The sequence below is a fragment of the Phasianus colchicus genome, chromosome 5 (assembly GCF_987193195.1).
Source record: "Phasianus colchicus chromosome 5, bPhaCol1.hap1.1, whole genome shotgun sequence".
NCBI classification, from domain to species: domain Eukaryota; kingdom Metazoa; phylum Chordata; class Aves; order Galliformes; family Phasianidae; genus Phasianus; species Phasianus colchicus.
Window position 1 is genome coordinate 58,892,806 of NC_143440.1, and position 27,922 is coordinate 58,920,727.

The 27,922-nt window shown below is 43.6% G+C and overlaps 2 protein-coding genes across 8 annotated transcripts in view; one reads left to right on the forward strand and one right to left on the reverse strand.

Moving 5' to 3' along the window:
* Positions 1-440: 440 nt before the first annotated feature.
* On the reverse strand, positions 441-26,102 carry POLE2 (DNA polymerase epsilon 2, accessory subunit). 5 transcript variants are annotated; one of them, XM_090141919.1, is made up of 21 exons: positions 22,098-24,308; positions 21,739-21,857; positions 20,822-21,643; positions 19,416-19,516; positions 17,182-17,257; positions 15,268-15,345; positions 13,938-14,031; positions 12,232-12,306; positions 10,980-11,063; positions 10,476-10,532; positions 10,083-10,131; positions 8,958-9,030; positions 7,836-8,008; positions 5,110-5,199; positions 4,874-4,928; positions 3,843-3,902; positions 3,669-3,746; positions 3,146-3,254; positions 1,689-1,865; positions 1,432-1,499; positions 442-633 (listed from the first exon to the last, which is right to left on the reverse strand). In XM_090141919.1, exons 3-21 carry the CDS (start codon positions 21,214-21,216, stop codon positions 615-617), a joined length of 1,911 nt encoding a protein of 636 aa, XP_089998045.1. In that variant the 5' UTR covers positions 21,217-21,643; positions 21,739-21,857; positions 22,098-24,308; the 3' UTR covers positions 442-614. The 5 variants fall into 5 exon arrangements, with proteins under 5 accessions (XP_031458123.2, XP_089998045.1, XP_031458122.2 ...); XM_031602263.2 differs by lacking the exons at positions 20,822-21,643; positions 21,739-21,857 and adding an exon at positions 26,014-26,102 and having other exon boundaries at positions 441-633; positions 22,098-22,230; XM_031602262.2 differs by lacking the exon at positions 21,739-21,857 and having other exon boundaries at positions 20,822-21,531.
* KLHDC1 (kelch domain containing 1) overlaps positions 25,117-27,922 on the forward strand; it is a 28,884-nt gene continuing 26,078 nt past the window's right edge. Inside the window, exon 1 of one of the 3 annotated variants that reach the window (XM_090141922.1) lies at positions 25,117-25,772. In XM_090141922.1, coding sequence (XP_089998048.1) covers positions 25,671-25,772 — 102 coding nt within the window. In that variant the 5' untranslated portion in view covers positions 25,117-25,670. Of the gene's footprint in view, positions 25,773-26,016; positions 27,133-27,922 lie in introns of those variants that run through there. The other 2 variants (XM_031602268.2, XM_031602269.2) reach the window with 2 other exon arrangements.

Sequence of the window (27,922 nt, forward strand, 5' to 3'; positions counted from 1 at the left end):
GTTGCTATAGTGACCCTAAACAAGATGGCGGTGGCGCCTTCAGCCTGTTGCTATGGCGACGCCAAGCAAGATGGCGCCCCAGCGAACTCCGCAGGCCACCACAACTGGTGCAGGCCATACCACGTATAGAAATCAGCACTGCACGTCCTGATGCTCCCGCATGAATTTCAAACGACTTCACCCTGTCTCCTTACACCTCTCCCTGGCTGAGTAACACTGTGCACTGCCAGCACTCGTCACCCCTGGCAAATCTGCCTTACGCCTCTCCTGCCCAAAACAAATCCCAGCCTGCGCCGCCCTTCCTGTGGGTAGCAGAGAACTAGCTCTCAGTTCAGCTCAGCACAGGGAAAAACAGTTTTTCACTTCCTTTCTAAAAAATAGCTGTTTTCTATACGTGCCCTTGCTTCTTCCAGGTGCCTTCTTTTCTTGTGTTGTGGAAATTAATTTTATCTAAAAGCAGCATATTTTTGTGTAAAAGTTTATTTTCGTACAAAATAAGCTTGGCTTTGACATTTGTTATGAACAGCCTGCAAAACATCATAAAATCAATCCATCTAAACGAGTGCTACAGTTGGCCTCACAAAGGCTCAGTCCCATTACAGTCTCGTAGAAAGTCAGAGACCCTGAAGCTTGCTGAAAATACCAAACAAAAGAAAGGTTTAGTTAAAAGGAATGTCAATACATACCACATTATTCTATTCTGTGATCTGTGAAAGACTTCATAATGTTTTGATCTATCTAAAGACCTAAAGCATCTCACGGTACAATTATTTCTGTATTCAAGTAAAGATTACACAGATCTCTTTTATCCCTTATGTGGAAGATTATACGCTTCCGTGTGACAAAAAGCTGCTGCAACAAGACATGAAATTGAATCAGAGGCAGACAAGACAAACAGCAATTTTCCTATTTGGTTCTACCACTGTTATTTCAAACAGATGGAAATTTTTAGCACAGTTGTAAATGTTTTGATACTGTTTAGTTTGTGTTTTTCTGGTTTTGGAACTGGTTTGTTTTTTTCAGCTGTTCAAAGACCACAATAGGAATGAATAAGCACACGTGTAAAATACATGAAATCAAATCATAAAAGTGGCTTTTGAGTTTGATTATGATCACAAAATGAACCAAAAATTGTTTCTAACTGTGATTAACCCATGCAACAAGTATAATGTTCAGAAACAAATCTGTTTCCCAACTGGATCTCAGTTACTGAAAATCATTTAATACAATCTATGTTTCCATTTACTTTGGGATCATCTTTCTCATCACTGTTTCCTGACCATAACTTCTGCATGTCTTATTTTAGGTCTAGGCTTCTGAATTTCTTACACTGCTGCATTAACTGCTAGAACATTCGTTCTGCTTATATAATTGCTTTTCTGTTTTCCTCCTGATAACTAGAAAGTCAGCAAATAAAATGAATATATTTACCTGTCTTCAACTGTCTTGTTGGAGGGGTAGAATACCTTGAAAGAAAACCCACTCCTTGGAAAAGAACCCTGTGAAGAAAAATACACCACAAATGTGTTAAGTATAACGCTGTACAGATGGTAAGAGAGAGTTACCCTTATGTAACTGCATTCCCTTTGGCAATTGACCCATCATCAATTTTCCTGATATTTTAATAAAGTTATTTATGAATTCAAGGTTGTTCAAGCCTTATTCTGTAAAGCGTAAGGAAATCTTACAGGATTTATGCAAAGGCAGTCAGTGTTGGTGACAGTGAAGGGGTCGTATTTATCCGCAATGACGAGCATATCTGGCACAGGATATACCCTCAGGGCGTAGTCGTAGGCCCAGTACACAGGGCTAACATACAGTGGAAGTGGTGTCAGGTGTCCTTGTGATAATATGGTCTTTACAAACTGCAAGATAAACACAGAGAGTTCATCTGAACCATATTCTGTAAGTCAGTCTCATTCCTACAGATGTCCTGCCTATAGAGAAGTTTCGAACCTGGAAATATTTTTCATGCATCTTGCTCCCTCTGGTTAGTGGGGCTCTCTATAGCAAAGCAGTGATTCCACTACAACAGCTAGCTGCTGATTTGTTTTGTTTTCTTTTTTAATACACAAACTGCAAAATCTGCTCATCTGTTTCTCCAGCCCAGGAGATACCAACACTGCCATAGATTTTCTGTATGTGTTTAGCCTTTGGTTCTTTCTTTTATTCCTCAGGGCTTTTCTTGCAATACCAGTTAACCACAAGACCCACACTTTACAGTCTTTATGCTGAAGTTGTGTTTTTGATTCCCTTCAGCAGAAGTGACACCTTCTGCTGACTAGCTGCCCCCCTTGTAATTCTAATTTTCATCTGGCAGAATTCTGGAATCCCTGTATGAGTAAATCAAGGTTTATAGCATACACATATGTATGCAAAAATGCATATAGAAAGACAGGTGCATCAGAATCCACAACGGGGTTCTCTCTGCACAGAAAGAATCTGAGCACTGCTGTGATGGAGAGAAGGAAGAGTTAACAGGAAGTTTCCAAGTCAAACAAATTAAAAACAAAAAAAGCCTATAAAATAAATAGAAACAGACTCCTTCCATCACAGCAATGAGCCAGTACTGTCTAGATCATTCTCATTCACTTATATCAGTAAGTCTCATCAACTGCCGTGCACTGATTAACTAGAATCAGAGTGCTGTGTCTATGTATCAAAAGCAGGATTAAGACTTCAAGTGAAAAGGCAGATGAAGCAGATGACCTTTTGGAAAAGTGATGTGCTGCTTTACTGCAAATGTCACTGGTTAACTGATCAAATCTTAGAAAGGTAATTTGTATTAAGCTTTGCCTTTAGGAATCAATGTTTAGTGGTACAACGTTCATTGCTTGTGCATACACACCAACAGCCAGCTGCTAGGAAGTTGAGTTCAAGGACAACTGCAATGGACAGTCAGAACGACCTGATGTCATCAACAAGCATCCTGGTTTCAGTTACCTTGCTATCAAGATATAAATGCAAGCAATACTACTACATAGATAGATCCCTCCTCACAACTCTTTCAAGAAACCTAGTTATTCTAAGAAGTTTGCAAACATATGCAGCTCTGCAGGTTAGAAGCAGCCCAAATGTAGACCTGCTGATCAAAAAAAAAAAAAAAAAAAGTCATCAAGAACTTAGCAAGAAGTGCTGAACTCACATGGTTGGGAATGTCCATGCTGCTGCTAGGGAAGCGGACGCAGTTTCTGCACATTTTGTTTACCAAATCTTCACGGAAGATAATTATTTCTTGTGTGCAATATTGAATCCTAAATGAAAATATCAATGAAATTAAATGAATTACAATGAAATGCTAACAGATGGAAAGATGTATTATAAAGTTAATCTTACTCTAATACAGCAAAACGAAAACATGCGTTTCAATTAAAACAATACCTTCTCATCTTGTTTCTTTCCCTCCAGATTCAGAAAAAAAATGTTTTTGAGGTTTTTTTTATACTGAGTTAAGCTTCCAGCAGTACTTCCAAACCATTTTGTTCAAGATGGTGTCATCACTAATTTGTTTCTATATTCGTGTATTTTAAATTAGTTACAATTAATGTGAGGAATTCTCCTCATTTAAAAATGTTAAGACCGCTACATCTGCACATAAACTAGTCATTTGGTTAAAAAAAAAGAAGAAAAAAACCAACATGAAAACTCTCAGTAAGTTAGACTGTTACCTGCAAGGATTTGTGGTGAAAACTGAAAATGGTACCAGCTGCCTGAATTCCTGAGTGATGTTTTCAGCCAGAGGAGGTCTAAAATAAGTAGCAACATGTGAATCACACAAATTTCTTACTTTCTTTAACTATTTAATTCAAATTTTCAAAATGTAAAAAGTGAAGCAAACTGACCGTGGTAAAACAGAGCCAGGACCAGGATCTTCAGGGCCAGGAACAAACACAAATCGACTACTGCAATAAGTTTAAACACATTGCTTTCATATAAAATAATCCTAGGAGTATCTAACCATTGGTTATGTACTACCACAATTTCACAGATGAACACAAGTAACATATCCCATGGCAAAGCTGACAGTTCCTTCAGGCCTTATGAACAACTTTCATCACAACTGAATCATAAGGCTCATATCCATCCCGCACTGAAGTGGGAGAACTCTTATATTTAAGAAATGACTGCTCTGGGAGCCCATCCTAGGAACTAGCTCTGCTTCATGGCTACTGTTAGGAACTGAAAGGTGAGAAGCCAGAAAGGATAAGCCTGGCTGCCTCCCTGTTTTTCTTTCCTTTGTATATTCAAACATCTGTAGACAGTATTCAGTTCTGGAGCTTCCACCGAGCAGGGACACGAGAAGAGACAGATAAAGGATCCATGGATCCATCCCCCTTCAAGACAGTGTTGTTTTGCTTGGCTCTCAAATTAACAGCTGTGGAGAACCATGCAGGCAAGAACAGGAAGGCAGAAACAAGAAGCTCTGAGCAGGCAGTGTTTCAGATGACATTTCTCGGGGTTGGTACAGAAAGCCTGCAGCTGCTGCTAGCAGCATCAAGACCTGGACATCAGTTTATTAAGGAGTACTGGGCAGATCCCTGCTGAATGCAAGGGAATTTTGGAGGAAAAAAAGCCTCACTCAAATAGAGCTTCTGGAGAACTGTGGGCCATGTTCAATCTATCTGGGAAATGCTCCCAGGAAAGGCAGGTTCACCTTTGCTGACTCAATGGGCAGCTTCCATGACCAAACTGTTCTAGCTAGAATCAATGCCTTACACCGACCCCCAAGCAATCTTACAGGCCTGTAACCTGATTACAGCTGGCTCACAAAAATGGGAAAACATGGTATCTGTTCATTTCTTAAGTAATTAAAGCAAAATTTTCCAAAACAAGCACATTCTCCCTGCCACCCACACAGCACTTCATTGTATACCTTTTATGAATGCTGGGATATTCACATATTATATCTGCAAGAGCCTTCAAGGAACCTAGAGCCAGAAAAAAAGTATCTATGAAGCAGAACTTGGTTAGAGCAAAAACACACATGACACAGATCACTTGTACACTTCAGCAAAGCAAAACCACTGCACTTCTTTTCTGCCTTTTTAAATAGTTTTACCACCTCTGTTTTAATTTAATGTTCAGGATTAACTGCGAAGAATTCCACACCTTTCAGAGACTGAATTTGGTTTTTTCCATACGGTGCAGATGAGAAATTTCCACAAAAGAAAAAGCAGGTTGGAGGAGCAGAGGAATAACCTGGGAAAACAAAGCACATGTGAGTATAACATCCATCCACCTCAAGATCCTTTCATCATTCATCCTCCAGTCCATTTCATGAAAGGCAAAAACCAAAACAGCACTTCAAGCTCTGCTTCTATTAATAACCCTAACTATTTTCTAGACACAGGCTTTAATTATTTACAGTTCCAACAACATTGTTTGTGTGTATACAACTAACCACTGACCCAGTCCTATAATTACACAACTAAAACCTATAATAATAATACACTCTTTCCTTGAAAAGAAAAATAGCAAGTAAGTAGCAATGGATTATTATTAACCTCCATGCATCATTCAATTCAAAAGCTCTCCTAACATTTAACTCATTTTTTAGCATTATAAAGCAACAGTACTGCGTGAGCATTTTAAGGATCTGATGGACCCTCACAACAGCACTAATCACACAGAAACACATGTTTTTCAGCAATGACTAAAAAAATAAACCCATTTGCCACCTCTAAAACAAAAATAAAACATCTACTCAGGCATTTGTTTCGTGTTCCAGCTCACACTCCAGCTCCCTGGCCTGCAGCACCAGACTTGCATTTCCTTCACTATGTTACAAACCAGCAGGGGTAAACAGGATAGAATTGCTTATGGCAGGGAAATGGCTCAGCAGTATTTCTTCCTTGCTATTCCTCTCTGCTACTACTTTTAGTATACAATTATGAGCTTTATCACTTGTCTATAAAAAAAAAAAAAATGTCTGAAAGTAGTAAACACAATATATGCATCTCTTCCAGCTTAGTATATTAACCTCCCTGACCAAAGGCCCTTTATTGCTTCAGCATTTGCAGTTTTAGCTCAGGCTTCATTTGGTTCAAAGATCTTGCCAACTCTCATAAAGATACAGAACTGTTTTCCCAACTTCAAAGTTAACTACTTAACTTTTCAGTAGATATTATGACAATGCATTCAATTCTCCTTAAGTGAATAGCAGTTTGGCACCCTTAATTTTATACTGCTTCTTTTTTAAAGCAGCTGCCCTCTCATACCTCCATTCTACCTAAGGCAGACAGGACAAGCTGTTCCAAAACTGTTCAGGAATACAAAGAAGCAATTCACAGATCTCACAGATGCTTGCTATCCAAATGTTGCCATCATTACTAATGTAATGATGCATGGAAGGAACAGCCCATATTTTGAGAATAACTGACATTTTTCCATTGGTAAAAAACAGAAAGTGTTCAAGAGAGACTGCTCTGATCTCACAGAATCACAGAGTGGCCAGGATTGGAAGGGACCTCAAGGATCACGAAGCTCCAACCCCCAGCACAAGCAGGGCCACCAACCTCCACATCTCACAGCAGCCCAGGCTGCCCAGGGCCCCATCCAACCTGGCCTTGAACACCTCCAGGGATGGACGGGGCATCCACAGCCTCTCTGGGCAGCTGTTCCAGCACCTCACCACTCTCACAGCAAACAACTTCCCCCTGACATCCAACCTCAATCTGCCCTCCCTCAACTTCAAACCATTTCCCCTCGTCCTGCTGTTATCTACCCTTTCCAAGAGCTGACTCCCCTCCTGTCTGTAGGCTCCCTTTAGGTACTGAAGGCTGCAATGAGGTCACCCCGCAGCCTTCTTTTCTCCATGCTGAACAAGCCCAGCTCCCTCAGCCTGTCTTTGTAGTGGAGGTGCTCCAGCCCCCTGCTCATCTTTGTGGCTCCTCTGGACCCTCTCCAACAGCTCCCTGTCTTTCTTGTACTGGGGGCTCCAGACCTGCACACAGTACTGCAGATGGGGCCTCACAAGAGCAGAGTAGAGGGGGACAATCACCTCCCTGTCCCTGCCGGCCACCCCTCTTCTGATGGAGTAAAAAGTTTCCTTTAAACAAAGGCTAGGATGACTTTTCATGAACTTTCTTATCAAAACACATAAATGGCTACTGTCCAAAACAATACTGGTGCTAAAAGATTTATGAAAAGGAAGCGACAGCTCACAAAAATATAATACAATCCAATTTGTAAATCTGTTAGAGAAAGATCCAAAGGAAATAGAACAGCAAACATGAAATGCAAATAGTTATCGTTAAACTGCAGCAAGACCTCACTGGCTTTATTGAGGCTGGGGTTCAGTGGGATTCTGTAAAATACTGCCAGCAGCTGGTCTTATTGGTACTTTCTCAGAACTGAAATTCACTCAAAACACACAATAAACACAGCAAAAGGACTCTTGAAAATCGTTGCCCAACCTTTTCATTTAAATGCATACCTTTAAAAAAGGTATAAAACTCACTGTTTCACAGAAGAGCACATTCAGATCACAGTTAGCAGCTCCTGGGCAGAGCAGCTGTGCTGCCAGCCATACATTGGCCAGCTTCCCCTGCATGGACAGCGATGCTCATGTGAGCAACCACAAGATGCAAGTACAGAAAGCTACATCAGCTTACAGCTTTCCAACACAGGTTTCCCATGGGATATCCCCTGTGCAAGCTCACCACAAGGCCAGAGCTTTCAGCCCAAAGCAGGGAGGGGACACAGCCACAGAAGGGGACCTTCTAGCTGCGTGTCTTGTCACACTTACCAGTGCCACCAGCAATGCTGCTAAGGATCAAGGGAGATGGTAAAAATTCTCTAAAACAAAGCTCAGAATCAAAACGGCCACCACCTACCTGAAAACATTGTATGCAGCTTTTCTAGTACTTCAGCTTGGTCCAGCCACACATCAGAAAGAAATACAAACATGGCATCCTCATTTTCATCCTCCAGCTGCTTCAGTTTTGCAGAAGCCTTTACTGAAGTTGAGGAAGGACCTCCAAAGAAGTTTATATTCCCATAGAAGGCTCTACATTATTAAAATATTCATGTTACTTCTGTTCTCTTCCCAAATAATCACTAGTTTTGATTATGACTCACCTGAACCATTTTAATTATTATTATTATAATAATAAGCTCAAATCATATCCTTTATCATTTAGTAGCTGATGGAGAAACCAAGGAAAATAAATGGCAGTCACCTAGATATAAAGCATGGGCAGTGCCCTGCCATAATTTCATAGATTATTTCTGGGTAATGTGTACCCAGGGTTCCCTCCCTCATCCATTCCCTGAGCAACATGGAGATCCTTATTCCTAGATAATAGTTACTTAGTTTTGCAGTTCAGAAGTGGTTAGATCTCAGTGGTTATTAACATGCAGTACATGCTTGTCTCAGAACTGCCTCCTTAAAATCCCACTTCACATAATCATAGAATGGCCTGGGTTGCAAAGGAGCACAATGCTCATCCAGTTCCAACCCCCTGCTATGTGCAGGTCGCCAACCAGCAGCCCAGGCTGCCCAGAGCCACATCCAGCCTGGCCTTGAATGCCTGCAGGGATGGGGCATCCACAGCCTCCTTAGGCAGTCTGTTCCAGTGCCTCACCACCCTCTGGCTGAAAAACTTCCTCCTCATATCCAACCTAAACCTCCCCTGTCTCACTTTAAAACCATTCCCCCTTGTCCTATCACCATCCACCCTCACAAACAGCCGTTCCCACTCCTATTCACACGCTCCCTTCAAGTACTGGAGGCCACAATGAGGTCTCCCTGCAGCCTTCTCTTCTCCAAGCTAAACAAGCCCAGTTCCCTCAACCCTTCTTCACAGGATAAGAAAGTATTTATTTTGAAATATCTGAGGAGGGGAAATAATAGCATACTTCAATGTCACAAAAATTATAAAATGATAATGAGCTTACTTGGAAACCTACAACAAAATACGAAGTCAGAGTGAGGCTGCTGAAAGTCAGTTTTATACCTCGTGGTAGCAGACGGCTCAGTAGGCGGAAATCCGAAAGCATTCACATGAAAAACTTCATCTTCATACCAACCTAAGACATTTTTGAACAACAAAATAACCTTTAGTTTTTGTAACAGCATCATACCCTAGACATTAGTCAGACAGTTGGCAGCTGTGCTGCTCAGTCCCAGCCTCCATCAATCCCTCTCTTGTGACAGCACCAGTCCCTGCACTGCTCAGCAGTGAACAGAAGCAGGGAATTATATGGCTGAAAAACAGGCTGAGCAAGACATCAACTGTTTTAGGCCTCGACCCTTTCTTTGAGTGGATTTGCTGCACATCCACATAATCTTCTCAACCCAACTGAGTAAGAATGTAGGGAAACAGCAATCATTTTCACTGGCTCTGCCCCTGAAGGGTCTGCATCAAACTGCACCCTTTCTTGAGAACTGTCATCTCTTAAAGGAAGTAACTGGGTGGTACTCAATCCCCACTCATGCTTCTCTTCTACTTAGCGTATTTCATAAATTTTAAACATAAAACACATTAACAGAATGCACAGAGAAATGTCCCACAAACAGCAACGTCCATCACTGCACATCTAAGGCTCCAAAACTACACACAGTCTTAATGAGAAGCCTCTGAAGAACTGAGGCTTTGACAACACAAAGCAGTATTTTCTTATTTTTTATTCACAGTCACAGAATCATAGAATGGCCTGGGTCGAAAAGAACCACAAAGATGATCTAGTTCCAACCCTCCTGCTATGTGCAGGGTCCCCAACTGCCAGACCAGGCTGTTCAGTTATTCTAGTCCATGTTCTTCTTCTGGTCATACCTTCTCCAAGCATGCTGTATACAGACTAACTAAGGCCAACTCCAAACGCTGTTGTGGCTTCTCTCACCTCATCAACATCACTGAAAAGCATAGAATGTCATGGAGCTCTGCCTCAAGAGCCTGAGATAGCAGGAAAGGCTTAGGGCCGAAATTCTCAGTCACAAGCTCAGCTCACGGTCAAACCTCACCAAGATTAGACTTCTCTTTTTAGCCACATTTGGCAAATGTCTAACTGCAGCAAAAGCCACCTGCAGAATAATTCATTCCAAGTTAAAAAAAGAAAAAAAAAGAAGAAGTCTGCTTTACCTTCTGCCAAAACGAAGCACGATTCGGTATACAAACCACTGTGGAACTGGTGAGGAAAGGTTAAGAAATGTATTTTTCTAAGATCAGGACTCTTACACTGATTCTGTAGCCAAAGTTTGCTTTTCAGCCAGCTTAATACAAACAGCACACAAACAGGAACACACTCTACTTCTTTGGGATAGGGATCCTATCCTTGTCCTTCAAAATGGCACTGAGCTCCAGCAACCATGAAACTTGTAAAAGAAAGAAAAAGATGGAGCTGCAACTTGCAGCTCTCTATACATAATTCTTAATGGTCAATATGGATTTGTTATTCAAATTGAGCATCCCCAGACCGACTTCACTTCTACTCCCCAGACCTTATTCAACTCTCAGATCATAGATAAAGGATATTGCTTTACTAAGGTCTAGCTGGACAACTCCTGTAGGGTCTTCTAGGAAATACTTCCCCTAAAAAAAACAGGATTAATTAATGAAGCAAAGTATATCCAGACATGTAAATGCTTTAATCACAAACATTTAGCAGTCAGCATTTATAAACAGTTCAGAGAAGTGTTCTATTATATACTTAGAGCATAGAGGTGGAACTGAAAGCAGTGTAGATTATGTTAGCATTTTCCCTCAGACACTCTACTAGTGAATCCCTCCCCTTAATCACAAGCCAATGCAGTGCTAGTGCAACACAGTGATTGGAGGCCTCAGCATTTCAGTATGGAGCACACCCAGAAAATGTTAACCTCTTTTTAAGGAATGAGTCTTGCACCATGGACACTGATGGCAGTTCTGTCACCAACTTACACAGGAGGGTAAGGTGCTGATTGAGCCTTCTCATTTCCTAATATATTCTAGTGCTGAATGAATGGTGATCTATACAATCCACAGTAAACAGCAACTTACCTCCTTAAGCTGAGTTATCATCCCAAGGACAATCACTTCCCCCACTTTCACTGTATTGCCCAACAGAGTTTCTACTGTTTTAAGCTGGAACCAAAAGCAAAGAATCACATCAGACTAACACCAGGTCTCCAAAATAGCTTTTCTGAAGCAAGCAAGACAAAGTATCAGACAGCATATACAAATATTCTTGCATAAATACACAAACAAGCTAGGACAGAATTCAGGCTCATTAGAAAAATCAGGGACACATTTCTGAATGTCAAATGTAACAGACTTGAGGGAAGTATTTCCAATAATGGCTGCCAGCACAAAGTGCTTAGCAAGTAACTATTTGTTGTTGCTATTTTGCTTACAGAAGCATTAAAACTGAAAAGAACAAATGGCAATTTCTGCTCTTGCATATGAACGTCAATTTTAGTAATTGGATATTCAGCAGGATCTGATCTGAACCACAGGGCAGATCTGAACCTCCCCCCAGGCAGTTAGCACTAATTATTTTTGCTGAGGAGCCTTAGATGGATAACAGGGAATACTCCCAAGTAACATAACACAGCAGGCTGTCTGCATTCTTTGGACAAACTCATTTTGGTCTGCCAAGCTGCAGTTAAGGGAGACAATCCTCCTGGAACACCAGCATAAACAATAGATGCTCTTGGCACTGTTGACAGGAGAATAGGAAGCTGTCAAGAGAGAAAGATGCCTACAAAGCCTGCATGGAGATGCAAGCTCAACTCAGCTAAGGTCACTTGTTTTTTTTTTCCTACAAGATGGCATGCTCTGAACAAGCAGAAACAGGCAAGCTGTTCAAAACAAAACCTGTTTGGTACCCAGAGACACATGCATGCATTTTTTCTTTTAAAATATGTAATAATTACATCACATCAGAAGAGCATTTAATATGAGAAAACTGAGATGGAAACAGAACAAACGCAGGTTGTGAACTTATTGAACCAAAGGTTTGTGAACCTGGTGCTAATAAAAGAAAGAAGAAAAATATTCTCAAGTTAAAGGAAAAAAAGTGTAAAGCTGAGCAGTCAATGTATTTCCACCTTGGAAAGCTGCATTTCTCATGCACTTCATAGCTGTTTTGAAGCAGCTTGGTCATCATGCCATTTTGACACACAAGCTAAAAATGATAGAAAAAAAACTCATTTCCATTGATCACCCATACTAGATGGAAAAATAAGGTGTCATTGTGCATCAAAGCACAAAGAACAGTTCCCTCTACAAGAAATAAAAAAAGATTTTTTACCTGGAATTTGCTCCTACTGTCATCAGGATGAACAACAACTGCTGCAGGTGTAAACAGCTCATGTCTGTGAGTTCTCTGCAGAAACCAAAATTGAAGTGATATAGTTTAAAAAACAAAAAAAGAGTGCTGTCAAAAATTCAGTTCATTACAACCACCATACAAAATATTTTATGAAGTTCTCTTACTCTGTTTTATCCAGCAACATGTGACTTGTTTTTGCACAACTAGTTCAGTTGACAATAATTTGCTTCTAAGAAAGAGATTCACATTGGACTATAAAACTAAGCCCAAAAAGTAACTGCATGTGTAATGGTTTTAAAAGTTATTTCTGACTACCTGGAGGAAAGCAGTGAGACAGCAAGGGAAGGTAAACTGTATGAAATGTTGGCTATATGGAATAGGGCAGGTTCTCTCTTCAGGGCAGGCCTATTAAAAACAAATACTTTTTTTTGCCGTTTTGTCATTTGTCTTTTTTTACAAATGGGGGCAAGCTACACTAAAATTAAAGTGCAGAGCTTGTAGAAAATACACTGTAGAAATTTTCACTTCTTTCAGTGCTTTTCATGCAGTCTAAATACCTCTCCTTGGAACAGACCCATTGCTACCAGCCCATGTACCACATACAGGAATTAGTTCTAGCAGCCTTCACTAGCAACCCAAACATTCACTTTTCTGGGCATCACAAAGAAGTAAACTTAACACACTGTTTGCATGGACTAAATCTTTGTTAGAGATTAACTGGCTTCCAGGATAGAGGCTCCCAAATTGCAGTACACATACCTTTAGCAGCAGCACTCTTTGGAAGACAGAGCTGCTGGTGCCCTGGGGTATGTAACTTTGGTCCAAAGGCCAAGCTAGTCACTGTGGGGTGGCACAGCAAAAAGCTTGCCTCACTGCCTGCCTGCCTCCTGCTGGTTCACTGGGTTTGGGGCTGCGCAGAGGTAAATGGTTCTGCACAGAACCTGCTAGCACATGGCATGATCTGTGCTGTGCATCTGTTAGAGCAGACACCTCATAAACGATTAACAAGTCATTCACGTTAGCCATTCACTCTCTGATCTCATACTGCTCTTGCCAGACTGCAGGGCAAAGCACAGCAGGGTTACACTCCAGTGTGTGGGGAGATTGGATGGAAGGAAAGAACTGAGTTGAGGTCCTGCTCAGGGATGAGCCCATAGGCTGACTCTGAGCTGAGTGCACAGACTGTGCAGGGCCACCACCTAGAAATGCTGTCAATACCTGTGGCTACCACCACATCAGCAGTGCAAAGCAAGTCCTGCTGGGGAACTCTGCTCAGGAGCTGCTCACAACAGGGGACAAGGCACAACTGCTACCATGAGATGACAAGGCATGGCTGACTCCTACTGAGCATTCTGATAACTGGAAAATGGATAACTGAAATAAGGCAGACGCAAACATCAACGCTTCAAGAAGAGGCTGAATGAGAGTTTCCCAGGGTTTCAGGTTTGTATTATCTCAACAAGCACTATGTACAGTGACAGGCTAGTCAAACAAAGGAGAAACAGGAGGAAGGCACACACAGAAATAGATAACCTGCTCTTATGACATGATGCTAAAATGCTCAAACACATGCATCCATCACCCTGCATGGTGTCAGTTGAGAAGACTGTACCTGTATTTAACAGCAAAAAAGGAAAAGCATTTTGTTTATGTGTTTTGTTAAACAAAGCAAAACCATTTCTGACCTGTTGTAAGATGGAGTAGCGTTCACGAAACAACTCTGCTTTATCTCTGGCAGTTCCAAATAAATTTGGTACAGGAAAGTTGGTCATTGACAGACTGCAAGAAGTTCAACAAAATCAAGATTAAAAAAGGTACATTCTACACACAGAAATTACTTATTGATCTAAAAGGTGTCTGCAAGAGTCATAATGCTACTGCATAATATATTTAGGCAATGAGTAAGATTTCTGCTAGGGCCCCCGTGTTTCTGTTTTTGAAGGCTATATCAATTTAATTTTCCTCTACATCACAGACCTCAAGACCTGTATTTCCACGTCAACAGGACTTTGCAGAAGTCCATTTTTTAAAAGCAATTATGCCTATTAAGTGACTGTGAACAAGTGCAGTTTCTTCCCTTTGATGAGCAGAATGTCTTCATGGAGTTCTCTGCTTCTGATAGCCTAAAAAGCTAGAAAGTGGCACTTGGAATTAACCTCCTCCTGCAAACACACAGAATGTTGTTGCTGACCAGCAGATTCATGAACCAAAACTAGAGAATGACATTACATGAAGGTCATTGTAATGCCTCACAACAAACATAACTATCAATTTCTCAGCTAACAACACCTGCAGCTTTGTAAAAGTACAGCCTCTATTGGGCTCAGCAGTCTGGGCTGCTTGTGTTAATGTAAATTCTTCAGTAAATGTAAATGTTCTAGCAGAACATTTATAACCAATTCCTGCAGCAACTTCTTTCTTTTTCCATCCTGGGGAATCATTGCTTGCTCCATTTTTTTCTTTTTTAAACATATTGTAGCTCTCTTTAGAAATGGCCCAGAGCTACAGGACGTTGCAAGCTACAGTCTAGGAAATAAATACAGACAACACAGAGACCAAATTTATTGGAAAAAAAATCCAAGAGCCAAATACAGAAAGCAAAAAAGTAATCATTATGTTAGTGATGTATGCCCTTAGCCTTACTGTCTCTTGTATTCCTTAAATGGCATTAACACAGCTGGCACATTGTGTGATAAATACTTGAATTTCAGAGCTAGTCAGATCACAGGCAGCACAGAATACACTGCCACAGAAGAGACAGAGATGGCCATTTCAGCTCCATCCTACCAAGTGGGGAGAAACCCAATGGCACATTTATTAATGAGCCAGCATTTATCATAGCCTCTATAGAGTCAGTCAGGCTTTGAGAAACAAAATTATCTTACTTTCTCACATGAGCTTGAGATGAGTGAACCCAAGAGGGAAAGAATAGAACAGAGACTTCTTAGACATACAGAAATACAGGCTATCTCTTAAAACAAGGAGCAGCTGAAGCTTAAAATATGCACGACTTACGGTAGAAATCTCTTTCTTTCTGAATTATAAATGTAGCGTGGAATATCAAAGGCTCCAATAATGTTGAAAACATTTTCTCTGAAATGAGAATTTATTTACAGCGTTAACTGAGGTGGAACTAACAAACAATAAGGAGAGAAAACAACTAAACAAACATTGTGAAGAGAAGTCTATTTGTTTTGTTCTCTATTATCCTGTGTTACCACTGTATCTCCTGCTCTACCTCCACTCTACCTACTGGCTACTGCAGCACCTTCTAATTAAAAAACAAAAGGAACTTTACTTGGAAAAAGATGCATCTCTGTGATATTTCTGTTATTATCCTCTGGTAACTTTTTTGACAACAGAACAGTTTTGGTGTGCTTTATGTGAATAGGTTTAAAATTACACAAATCTTCAAACCATTTACTGAGTTGATAGCCTATTACATGTACTGGTACTGTTCTCTCTGATACCTCCCATTATTCTCTAAGAGCATGAAGTTGATCAGAAGAGCTAAAAATTTTTCCATGAATCCTCACTATGGTTTACAAGCACAGGACATCAATCAGTGCCTATCAGACAATGGTGTCTTGGACTTCATTTGTATTTTGTACCAAACCTTATCCCCAAGCTTCCTGCACTGTAATTTAAAAGTTTGGGAGGCACGAGTGAAGTATTCCCTTCATGACTCTGCACTGAGAACCTGTGCAGTCACAGAATCATCACAGAATGGCCTGGGTTGGAAGGGACCTCAGGGATCATGAAGCTCCAACCCCCCACCACAGGCAGGGCCACCAACCTCCACATTTAATACTAGACCAGTTAATACTAGACCAGGCTGCCCAGGGCCCCATCCAACCTGGCCTTGAACACCTCCAGGGATGGACGGGGCATCCACAGCCTCTCTGGGCAGCTGTTCCAGCACCTCACCACTCTCACAGCAAACAACTTCCCCCTGACATCCAACTGAAATCTGCCCTCCCTCAACTTCAAACCATTTCCCCTTGTCCTGCTGTTATCTACCCTTTCCAAGAGTTGATTCCCCTCCCCTCTGTAGGCTCCCTTTAGGTACTGGAAAGCTGCAATGAGGTCACCTCGCAGCCTTCTTTTCTCCATGCTGCCCAAGCCCAGCTCCCTCAGCCTGTCAGGAGCAAAAAATGCATTTAAGTATATGAAGTGACATAAGAAAAAGTCACATTGAAACCACCAGCATTATAAAGGTTCCAATGACTAGGAGAAAAGTCAAAAATAAATAAATTTGCTTCACACTGAGGACTGTGGGATCACAGTATCTGACATGCCTAACAAACCATTTATTTTCATGATTTGCATTACGATGTCAATACACAAGGCAAACACTGAAGAAAACACATTCATCACAATCACAAATAAAACTCTCAGAAGCTCAAGTAATTGTTCTCTGCTTTGTTATCACAGAGTGAAAATCAATCATGGTTTTCCACATAACAGCCCTGCTAGACAAAAAAAAAAAACACAAAAAAAAGCAGCAAGCAGCACCCTGAAGGAAAACTTTTCCAAGTGCTATCTTATGAAAGTCACAAAAACAACCTCATATAATTTTCATCTGGAGAAAAGGAAATAAAGAAATGAACAGAAGTAACAAGTTCCCTATTGGTTTATTTCATTGGTTAATATTCAATCTGTGTCACATGTAACACATAACCATGTAATTTTAATTCCAAAATGTCAGCATTATATTTAGAATCCCCCAGAGGACTATCCATGAGAACCAATTTTCTAAGAAGGAACATTACCAACCTTCCAAGGCAGCATCAGGAAGACAAAGCACAAAGCAATTACTGGCATGTGTAGCACTGCTGGAAACGCCTGCCATTTATTTCCCAATCAGAAATAAAGGAATGCATACCAACTCCCATAAACATCAAATAAAAAGAAATAATGTCACCATACATTGTTTCATCTGACGCTTGGCTACATTCTTGGACAGCTGCTTCCACTGTGGACAGTTCAATCATATTAGTTGACACTGGAAAGAAAATTTCAAAGAGTTAAAAGTGCAGCATATGGAGAGTGGTAAGAAAGCGTGGAGGTCTCATACACTTTACAAGAAATGGTTGAGTCTTCTCTAATACACAAAAAAGCATATTTTCAAAAAGGTAACAACACACAGGATGGATCACTTAGCATTATTCTTACCAGTAGGATGCATCTCAAGCAAGAAATTAACCCACACTCATATTGTGCCCACCATTAATTCGCTAAACATGGACAGCAAGACAATTATAGCTTATGCAAAGCTGCCAAATATACTACAAATGTGTTAGATGAGAACTTTCACATTCTGAAGGTTAATTTATTCCAGAACATTATCGCACAGATTGCTGTCATAAATAAGTATTCAAACAGCTTAGCACAATCTTGGAGATGGGCACATTGTTGCCTTCATAGATGTTAAACTGACAATTGAAATTCAAAACAATTTCTAAACACTAAGTGTTGTTGAATTTGAGAGGGACAGCAAGGCATGGATTCACAAAAGGATTTGGTCAGCACAGCCAAGCCGAGTTGCTGACTCAGGAAACAAAATCACAACTCATGTAAGACAGCGCTGAAGTGCACAGCAGGGGGGGCACCAGGTGAGCCAGCAGGAATCACAGGGGATATCAGCACATCCAAATGGTGGTCTCAAGCAACTCACAATCATTAGCTGGACAACACTGGCATTTATAGCACAAAATCCTATCTTGTACAAAGACCAGCGTTAGCAAATACACCAACCACAGGTACTATATTGGCCCTGGAGATTCTTGTACTGATTTAGAACTGCTCAAAAATGTGCACATGTGAATTTGTACCAGCAGGCTTCACTCTAGGTGAGGACCAGCTCTCCAAACTGCTTTGGCTCCCTATCTGATCAGCTGTGTTTTCCAATGGCTAGTGTAAGAACGTAAAGTTGTAACTTCTGTTGTTGCTACTACAGCAATCAAATGCCCACATTTTATTTAACCTGCTTTAAATAGGAGAGGCTGAGAATGTTTCCTAAACTCATTTAAGGCCTAACATTTATTTCAGATCCCATTTATATGGGATCGAATCTCCTCAGCTAAAAAAGTGGTCAGGTTTCCTGGTTCTCACAAGCTCAAATTATTAAACACACATGCATGTTAGGCATCAGTGCCACCCCCTTCAGCCATGTTCTTTAAGTAAGGATGTGACAACTCCGTGTTTTGTGGCCCACAATTAGGGACACTGTGCCTGAGGACACACTGTCCAGGTTAAGCAGGGAATGGTACCCAAAGAAAAAACTCCTGCCAGGATGATGGAGTTTCAGGCATGCTTAGAATTACAGGAGTTGTGGGAATGCTACCAGCAATAGCTCAACTCATAGAGTGTCTCATGCATAAACAGGGTTTTCCAGGAGTTTTCTGGATTCACTTTTGGACTCAGTCATTTATGGTATCTGATGCATTTTCATACATCAAGGATGTACAGCTCATCCATTGCTGTAGTGCCCCAATTGTGAGCAGCACCTTCAGCCCAACATTACTACAAGATCAGTCAGCATAACAGAACGTCAGCACCTGCCTTGAGCAAACGGAGAACATTCAGGTGCTGTTAAACTCCTTCCATAGTTGCTGTAAGCAAACGTGCTGGATTATTATAGCCCTCATACCTGCCTCTCCACTTGAATGCAAGTGCAATGACCTCTGGTCAAAGGGAGATAACTGTTCCCTTCTCACACTTGCAGCGAGGCTCTGAAAATTACAGCTGTCAACAACATTATTATTTCCCTGGACCTGGGCTACAGAATAACGAGTGAACTAACTTCTTGCTATTTCTTTGGTTTATTTGAATGTTTTAGATGACAGTTTCAGATGCAAAGATGCCCACGCAAACTCAGCTAGGAGCTTTTAGTAGCTGGCAGTGAAGAATTTCACTACTCTTGGAATCCAAAAGTCAGGAGCTACCAACTTGCCAACTTTTCAAACAACAAAGCGACACTGACTTTTGCTGACACTACAAACTTCAGTATTTAACAAAACAAAATGTCAACAAATACATCTATCTTTATCAACCTCCTAGACCAGAGTGACACTGTAGTGCATAAGTTGTCAGTAACTGTCTAAATAACACTGTAAGTGCAAGATAATCTTAGCAAGCTTAGGAAAAAAATGTTTACTTACAAGGCTGTTTTTCAACAGCATCGATGATCCTGTCAATTACATCCTCAAACTCTTCTTCATTGAGGGACTGAAGAGTTTCAGTGAGATATTTTACAGCTTCCCTAATGTCAACAAAGAAAGTTAGCTCAAAAAGCAATTAATATTCAGTAAAGTTCATATGAACTGTGTTGGCAGATGTGCATACAATCACTAAATGCCTTGTGATTAAAAAAGTAGAAACTATTAGTACTTTTTTTTTTTTTTTTACTTGTGCCCACTGCCTCTTGTCCTGTCACAGTGTGTTGCTGAGAAGTTCCTCCTCCTTCTTCCTAATTACCTCTAAACAAGACTGGGATTAGATTCCCCTGAGCCTTTCCTTCTTGAGGCTGAACAAACCCAAATCCTTTCCATTTTTCCACATGTCAAGGTCAGGCTGGACAAAGTTGAGCACCTGATGGAGTTGCTGGAGTTCCCATTCATTGCAGGGGAATTAGACCACATGACCTTTAAGGGTCCCTTCTGACTCAAACAGTTCCATGACTCTAAATTCTCCAACTCTGTAATCACCTTGGTGGTCCTCCACAGGGCCCTCCCCAATTTTTCAAAATCTCTTTTGAACCAAGGAGACTAAAACCATATCTTTTTTTTGCTGCCTCTCACATCTTCTGTGTGCTGTGGCTCCTTCTTTCCGCAAGTCCCTTTTGGACAGCTGGATCATCTTCCATCCCAAGGGCTGAACAGAGCTGGCTCATCCCTCAGGTACTGCAAGCCCATGCTAGCCCCAACTGCCTTCTGCAGGACTCACTCCATTGTATCAGTAGCTCTGATACTGGAGTTATTGTAGAATCACAGGATCATTTAATGTTGGAAAAGACCTCTAAGATCCCCAAGCCCAACCTATCCTCGCCGTGTCACGTCCCTCAGTACCACACATTCTAAATAAAATGAGAATTACAAATCCACTTCTTCCCTCATCCTTAGACTACACTCTTGCAATTAAAGATAACGATTTTCTTATTCCCATCACCTGCCAGACAATCAAACTGGCGTCTCGGTTAACGGCCCGACCTTCGCGTTGCTGTTTAACAGTGGGCTCGGGGCTCGGTCTCCTAATGAAACAGCCAGGACCTCGCTCAAAACAATCACAATCTATTCACACCAAGCACAAAGCAGAGCTAATACTATGCACAATCCTCAAAGGAGAAATACGAGTATCGACCCAACAACGCGGCAGCTCATGGAGAGGACAGCTTTTAGGCAGCTTTTGGCGCTCCCCAGACCCGAGCCACGGGAGGAACTGGACGGAAGAGGCCCACGGCAGGGCAGGAGGCGTTCGGGCAGCCCGAGAGGAGCCTCCAAGCCCGGCCTAGGCCTGCAGCCGCCTCCGCGCCCGCCCCGCGCCGCCGGCCCCGCGCCCCGCTACTCACGCCCGCAGCATCAGCCCGCGCGCCCGGAACGCGGAGCCCAGGCGGCGCCGCAGCCGCTCCGGCTCCATGGCTGCCGCTTGGCGCCCAGCAGCGCCGCGCCGCCCCGCCGCCCTGGCCCTGCCCCGGGGTGGGAGGAGGCCGCGGGCCGGGCGGGATGCCGCGTGCGACCGCAGCTTCGGTGCTCGATTGCTCGGCTCTTCGTTTCTCCTCTCTCTCGGATCCGCTGGTCTGAGTTTCATCAGGGTCGCAGTTGTTAGCGGCGTGCTGGAGTTGGGCAATCTGTTGCTCATCACTTTTAGTAAAGCCTTTACCCACTGCTTGTGAGTTCTGTAGCGGGAAGGGCACACCGTGATCCTGGGCTGTTTTCTTATGCTCTGACATAATATCTGTCCCATCCAAACATCGTGTTCACGAATGTCAGTTGTCCCCAAATTTTGTATAAGTCAAACTCAGAGTTCTCACTACACCATGTCCCACAACACAAAATCCAAACGCTCCTTGAACACCTCCAGGGTCGGTAAGTCCACCGCCTCCCTGGGCAGCCCATTGCAATGGGCTCCTCACCACCCTCAGTGTAAAAGATTTTAATTGATATTTTTATTGATACGCAACCACAGCTTCATGTTACAGCAGCTTGATGCTGAAGATGAGCATTGATGATGGATGAAGATGAGCTCAAAGTTCTTCAGTTCATCGCCCCGCAGCAGAGACTGTCAATGTTCCAACATCATTAAAGATGAATCGGGTTGGATAAAAGGTTTCTTCTCCAAAAGAGCGGTGCTGCAATGGCACAGCTGCCCAGCAGTGGTGGGGTCACCATTCCTGGAGGTGTTACAGAGCCGTGGAGATGTGGCACTGAGGGATGTGGGCAGTGGGCACAGTGGGGTGGGCTGGGGTTGGGGTTTGGGATCTCCAACCTGAGTGATTCTGTGATTCTATAAATGCTCCCATGACTGACTTTTCACACAGGCAGGGAATTACGCACATTTTTTCCTTTGAGCTTGAGCATTTGAAGTCTGTCACAGCATACTAAGTCCTGGTACAAAGTACAGAATCACAGAATCACCAAGGTTGGAAAAGACCTTCAAGATCATCCAGTCCAATCATCCACCCATTACCAATAGTTCTCACTAAACCATGTCTCTCAACACAAAATCCAGCCTTTCCTTGAACACCTCCAGGGTCGGTGACTCCACCACCTCCCTGGCAGCCCATTGCAGTGCCTGACCACTCTTTCAGAAAAGTAGTATTTGAAAGCACAATAAATGCACTGCACCTCTTGCAGTTCCAGTCCTGTGGGGCAGCTGCCTCCTCTCCAGCCAAAAAAAATGACTGATACTTCATCGAAATACTCCCAGTCTCATCTGCTGAAGTACAGCTTTGTTTCACAGAAGGCTCAAAAAGCAACTCTGAAAGAAAGATCCTCAATCAAAACACTTCAGGGATATAAAACCAGATTGAAAATGTCAGCTTATTTTCTGTAGTCCATTCTCAACTGCATCATTTATAATCTATCCCCCTCATCTGGAGGAAGCTCATGGGCAAAGCTGAATCTATCTACTCTCTTTAGACATAAAGCTACCATCTGACAGGTCTGAGCTATTTTGGCAGGAAACACGATCCATTTTTCATCTCAGCTAGGTGTGAATTATGAACCCTTATGTAAGTTCTTCTATTTGCTAAGATTACTGCCTTTTCTTCTTAAAAAAAAAAAAAAAATCTAATTTTGCCAATGTCTCACCCAGAGAAGGTAGCCCTCTTCAAACATAAGAAATGTTAATTTCTTTTAAAATACATGACCAAACCAGGAACACAGAGGAAATTCCTGCAGCACCCTGCAGTGCTTGGGGTTCTGTTAGGTTGCCTGGAGCCTCCCACCAGAGATATAAAAGTATTCCAGTGTGAGCTGCAGACTTCTGTTCCCAAAACCATCTGTCTTGTGCTCTGGAAGCCAGGCCCAGCTCTTCGCCTCCAGTCTGCAATGACTCTTGACATCAGTGCTATGGCAGCAGCACACATGGCTTGAGAGGAAAGAGCTGAATGAGACAGTCTGATGGTTCGTGATCAGTTAAGCTCAAGGAGGGCAGATTGAGGTTGGATGTCAGGGGGATGTTCTTTGCTATGAGAGTGGTGAGGTGCTGGACTGCTGCCCAGAGAGGCTGTGGATGCCCCGTCCATCCCTGGAGGTGTTCAAGACCAGGTTGGATGGGGCCCTGGGCAGGTATGAAATGTGGAGGTTGGTGGCTTTGCCTATGGCAGGGGGGCTGAGACTTGACAATCCTTGGGGTCCCTTCCCAACTCAAGTCACTCTATGATTCCATGATCACACAGCACGTCTGCCTAGAGCCAAAGATAGATGGATGGAACTGTTCTGTTATACCAAACATGACAGATTATCTTGTTTTTGAGGTCTGCCAGTACTCCACTGGCAAAAAAAAATCATGAGCTGCTTCATACTGCCCAAAGTTTCTTTCTTAGATCACATCATAGCTCTACTTATGGATGTGTTTCTTAATTCTATCAAATGTTTCTTTCCTGTGTTTTAACCATCATACCAGTGCATCATTCGTAATTTTAATATTAACAATCATTGGCAGTTGATGTCCTCCTTTTTTGATCAGAGGAAGCGTGTCTCACTTTGTGTCCTTTTACAGATGTGTTTCTCAGAAATTCTACACCACTACTCATGAAGAGCTGTACCTGGATTATTTCAAATTCCATTCATTCCGAATGGATCCACTCTTTGGCTGAAACTCACTGGGTTGTTGATTGAATGGTGCAGGAGCTAGAATGGGAATGAATGCATATCTCAGCCTGCTGCTCAAGGGCAAGTCAATAGGGAGGAGTGTGTGTTGGTGGGATGAAGGGTAGCGATGACTAAAAAAGACAAAAACTGTAGATGATGGGAGATGATATGTTCAACGTCAGGCTGATCAGGGCTCTGAGCACCTGATGGAGCTGTAGATGTCCATATTCACTGCGGGGGAATTGGAATAGATGGCCTCTAAAGGTCCCATCCAACTCAAATGATTCCCTGATGAGTCCACAGTGAGCTTGCAGCACCAGTTCTATGCGGTTCAGCAATGGCCCCAACATGCAGATCCAGCATAGCAGACCTGGGATCCCCCCTGTAGTGCTCTGCCACCTGTGGTTGGTAGCTTCTCACTTCATCTGCTTTAGAGCTGAAGGTCAGATGGTAGCATTCAGCCCTGTGGAGAAGGACCTGGGGGTCTTGATAGATGAAAAACTTAATATGAGCCAGCAGTGTGCCCTTGCGGCTCAGAAGGCAAATGGGATCCTGGGCTCCATCAGAAGAGGGGTGGCCAGCAAGGACAGAGAGGTGATTTTTCCCCTCTACTCTGCTCTTCCGAGGCTCCATCTGCAATACTGCGTCCAAGTGTGGAGCCCCCAGTACAAGAAAGACAGGGAGCTGTAGGAGAGGGTCCAGAGGAGCCACAGAGATGATCAGGGGACTGGAGCACCTCCCCTATGAGGACAGGCTGAGGGAGCTGGGCTTGTTCAGCCTGGAGAAAAGAAGGCTGCGGGGTGACCTCATTGCAGCCTTTCAGTACCTAAAGGGAGCCTACAAACAGGAGGGGAATCAACTCTTTGAAAGGGTGAGTGACAGCAGGACAAGGGGAAATGGTTTTAAGCTGAGGGAAGGAAGATTTAGGTTGGACGTCAGGGGGAAATTCTTTACAGAGAGAGTGGTGAGGTACTGGAACAGCTGCCCAGAGAGGTTGTGGATGCCCCATCCCTGGAGATGTTCAAGGCCAGACTGGATGGGGCCCTGGGCAGCCTGGTCTAGCATTAGGTGGGATGGTTGGTGGCCCTGCATGTGGCAGGAGGGTTGGAGATTCATGACCCTTGAGGTCCCTTCCAACCCTGGCAATTCTGTGAAATTCTGTGAAATTCACAGGATAGTCCTTGCTAAGGTCAACGGTTAGAACGCCTACACAATTGTTTTTCTATCAGAAAGTGTTTCACAGCTGCTGTTTGGCAGGAGCCAGATGAGTTTCACAGAATCATAGAATGGCCAGGGTTGGAAGGGACCTCAAGGACCTCAAGGATCACGAAGCTCCAATCCCCTGCCACAGGCAGGGCCACCAACCTCCACATTTCACAGCAGCCCAGGCTGCCCAGGGCCCCATCCAACCTGGCCTTGAACACCTCCAGGGATGGACGGGGCATCCACAGCCTCTGGGCAGCTGTTCCAGCACCTCACCACTCTCACAGCAAACAACTTCCCCCTGACATCCAACCTCAATCTGCCCTCCCTCAGCTTCAAACCATTTCCCCTCGTCCTGCTGTTATCTACTCTTTCCAAGAGTTGACTCCCCTCCTGTCTGTAGGCTCCCTTTAGGTACTGAAGGCTGCAATGAGGTCACCAACCTTCTTTTCTCCAGGCTGCCCAAGCCAAGTTTCACTGTGGTTGTCCTAGACCACGTCCCATTTGAGCTCTACCTCAACCCAAGCCTCCCTTCCGACTCCTGCACTGGCTTCATGTTCAGGTATCCTATCTCGGCACTTTCCCGTGCTTCCCGTCAGGTTTCAGGCCTCAAATCCACCTCTCTGTGCCCCTCACCAGACACACAAGGCAGCACGGCTGTACACCCTCTCTGACAAGAGAGAGCCGCGAACAAACCCAGCTAAGCACAGCCCCGCCTGCAGCGCCGGGGGCACAGGGCAGAGGGCAGCCCGCCGCCGCCCCACCCTTTGGACCCTCCTCGCTTCCCGTCCGCCTGAGGGGAGCGAGCGGCGCTGAGCCGCAGCCTCTCCCGGAGGAGACGTTGGCGGGGCGCGAGCGCTGAGGCACGCGAGCTGCTTCCTCCTCCTCCTCCTCCCTAAGATGGCGGCAGACTCCATGGAGCAGTTCTGCGTGGCCGAGGAGCGGAGCGGTCACTGCGCTGTGGTGGACGGCAACTTTCTCTACGTGTGGGGGGGATACGTGGTAAGGCGGGAGAAGGCGGGCGGAGGGCACCGAGGGCGAGCGGAGAAGGGGAGGGAGCAGAGGGAAAGCGAGCGGGGGGCGCGTAGCCGCGCGGCGGGGGGGCGCGCCGCCTCACGGGGCTGAGGCGCCCCGGGGTGAGGGAGCGGCACCGAGCGGGACTGAACGGGGGCTGCCCCGCCGCTCCGCGTCGCCCCCTCGGCCGGTGCAGCCCCTCGCGGGCCGGCAGCGCGGCGCTGTTTACCTCAGCGCGGGCGCTGATTGGCCGTTGGGGCAGCGCGCGCCGTGGGGGCGGGAGGTTCAAACGGCGGCGTCGCGCGGGGCGGGCGTTGGGCGCGGCCGTCATGGCTGCTGTGAGGGGGGAGTGCGCTGTGTTCCTAACCGCCCTGCCGGGTTCTCTCACAGAACGCCTATTTGGGAAGGTTGCCCGGAGCCTGTCCCTTCCTCAACCTGCGATCGATTGCTCTGGGCTAAATACCTTTCCTCCTTCCTTTTGGGCGTGTCAGCGATAATTTGCGGATGTTTTGTTGCTTTTTTTTTTTTTTCTCTGTCGTGTAATTTGTGTTCTTGTTGTTGAGTCCCTGCGTTTTTTGCTTATTAGTAGTTAAGCACATCATGCTTTTCTCCTTAGAAAGCAGTTCTGTTGGTTCAAAGCTAAGCTGGTATCAGGCTGAAAGCACACCTGCTCTTTGCCTTTAAGGAATCACTGTCAGTTCTGGTATAAGCAAATCCTTGTGGTTTTTAGTTCTGAGTTAATTTAGCCTTTAAAATAAAATAAAAACACGGCGTTGTATACAGTTGGTTCATTTTACCCGTGCTGCCTGCACCCTCTGGTCCTGAGACGTGCATGTAGAGTAGCAGTGCTCAGTCCCGGTCTTCCTCTAGGTTAAAACATGCTCCTTTTCACTACTTGTTTTTTTTCTTGTTTTCCACAGGTAAGCTTTTAGATAAGCAAAGCTGCCCTGTGTTCAAACAGAGTTGTCCCTGGAAGTAAATTTTAGAATAGTTCATATGCTGTGAGCACACTTCTGGGGCAATCAGGTCCCTCTGGTTTCTGGAAATCAGAATGTTCTTCTCTGAACTGAAGTGCTTGATTTAAGCAATGGGATAGAGCTGAGCAGCTTGTGGAATCTGAAGGATTTCTATGCTCTTATGCTTGATCAGTTGACCCAAAGGGAGTTGTGCTGCCAGTACTGAAAATATAGACAGAGAAACTGAAGGGCTGTCAGGAAGCAGTGAAGTGTCCTGTAAGCTGTTCCCGCAGGGTTCTTTCCTTTTAGGGTCTTCAGTAGGTGGTGTTTCTCGTGACTGAGGCCCATGAAGATTTCATGGTTTAACTTTGAGGAAGTTAGTTGCCTCTCAGGTATGAACACATCAGTATATTTGAATCATCTGTCACATATGGGAAAGTCTAATACGCTTCTTTGGCCTTAAATTCAGTAATACTCTATAGCTGTGCAGCATCTAACACCCTGGAAATACTCAGCAGATCTCTGTGCCTTAGTCTTTAGAAATGCAGGTTGGACTGACCTGACTAGTGCAGTCCTTCACAAAAACAGATGACTCTGTTTTACCTTTTACGTGCTGTTGGTGGCCTACTGCCCGGTAACTTATAATTCAGAGCTGGTTCTTCAGCAAATACTTGGCCTCTGTTGTACCTAGGTTAAATATAGCAGACTTCTGCGCTTTTTTTAAAGCTGCAAGCTCCATGCTATGGCAGAGAAAGGCACCTGGCAGGATAAACTGTACCAAAGGTAATGCTTGTTTGCCTGTTCAACACCTCTCAAATTGAAGAGGTAATAATAAGGGCAAGTAATCAATATCACTAATTAATAACTACATTTCCATTTTGTATATGAGCTCATTCACTCTCGTTCATTTCATTTTTGTTTATGCTTTTTATTTCTTTGTGTACCACCTCTGGTACACTCTGCTTATTCTCTTAATTCCTTGCTAAGGTTAAGGCAATAACAGCACAATAGTTACCCAGCTGGAATTCTGCCATCACGTTCTTTCAGACTTCCTTTTCCTGGCTGCTATCCTTTCTCATTAGTATTTCCCAAGTTATTTTTCTTTCATATACGGGTTCTGTTTCACAGAGCAGTCAGGTTTCTCCATATGTTATGACATCTATTAAGCTTTTCTGTATTTGA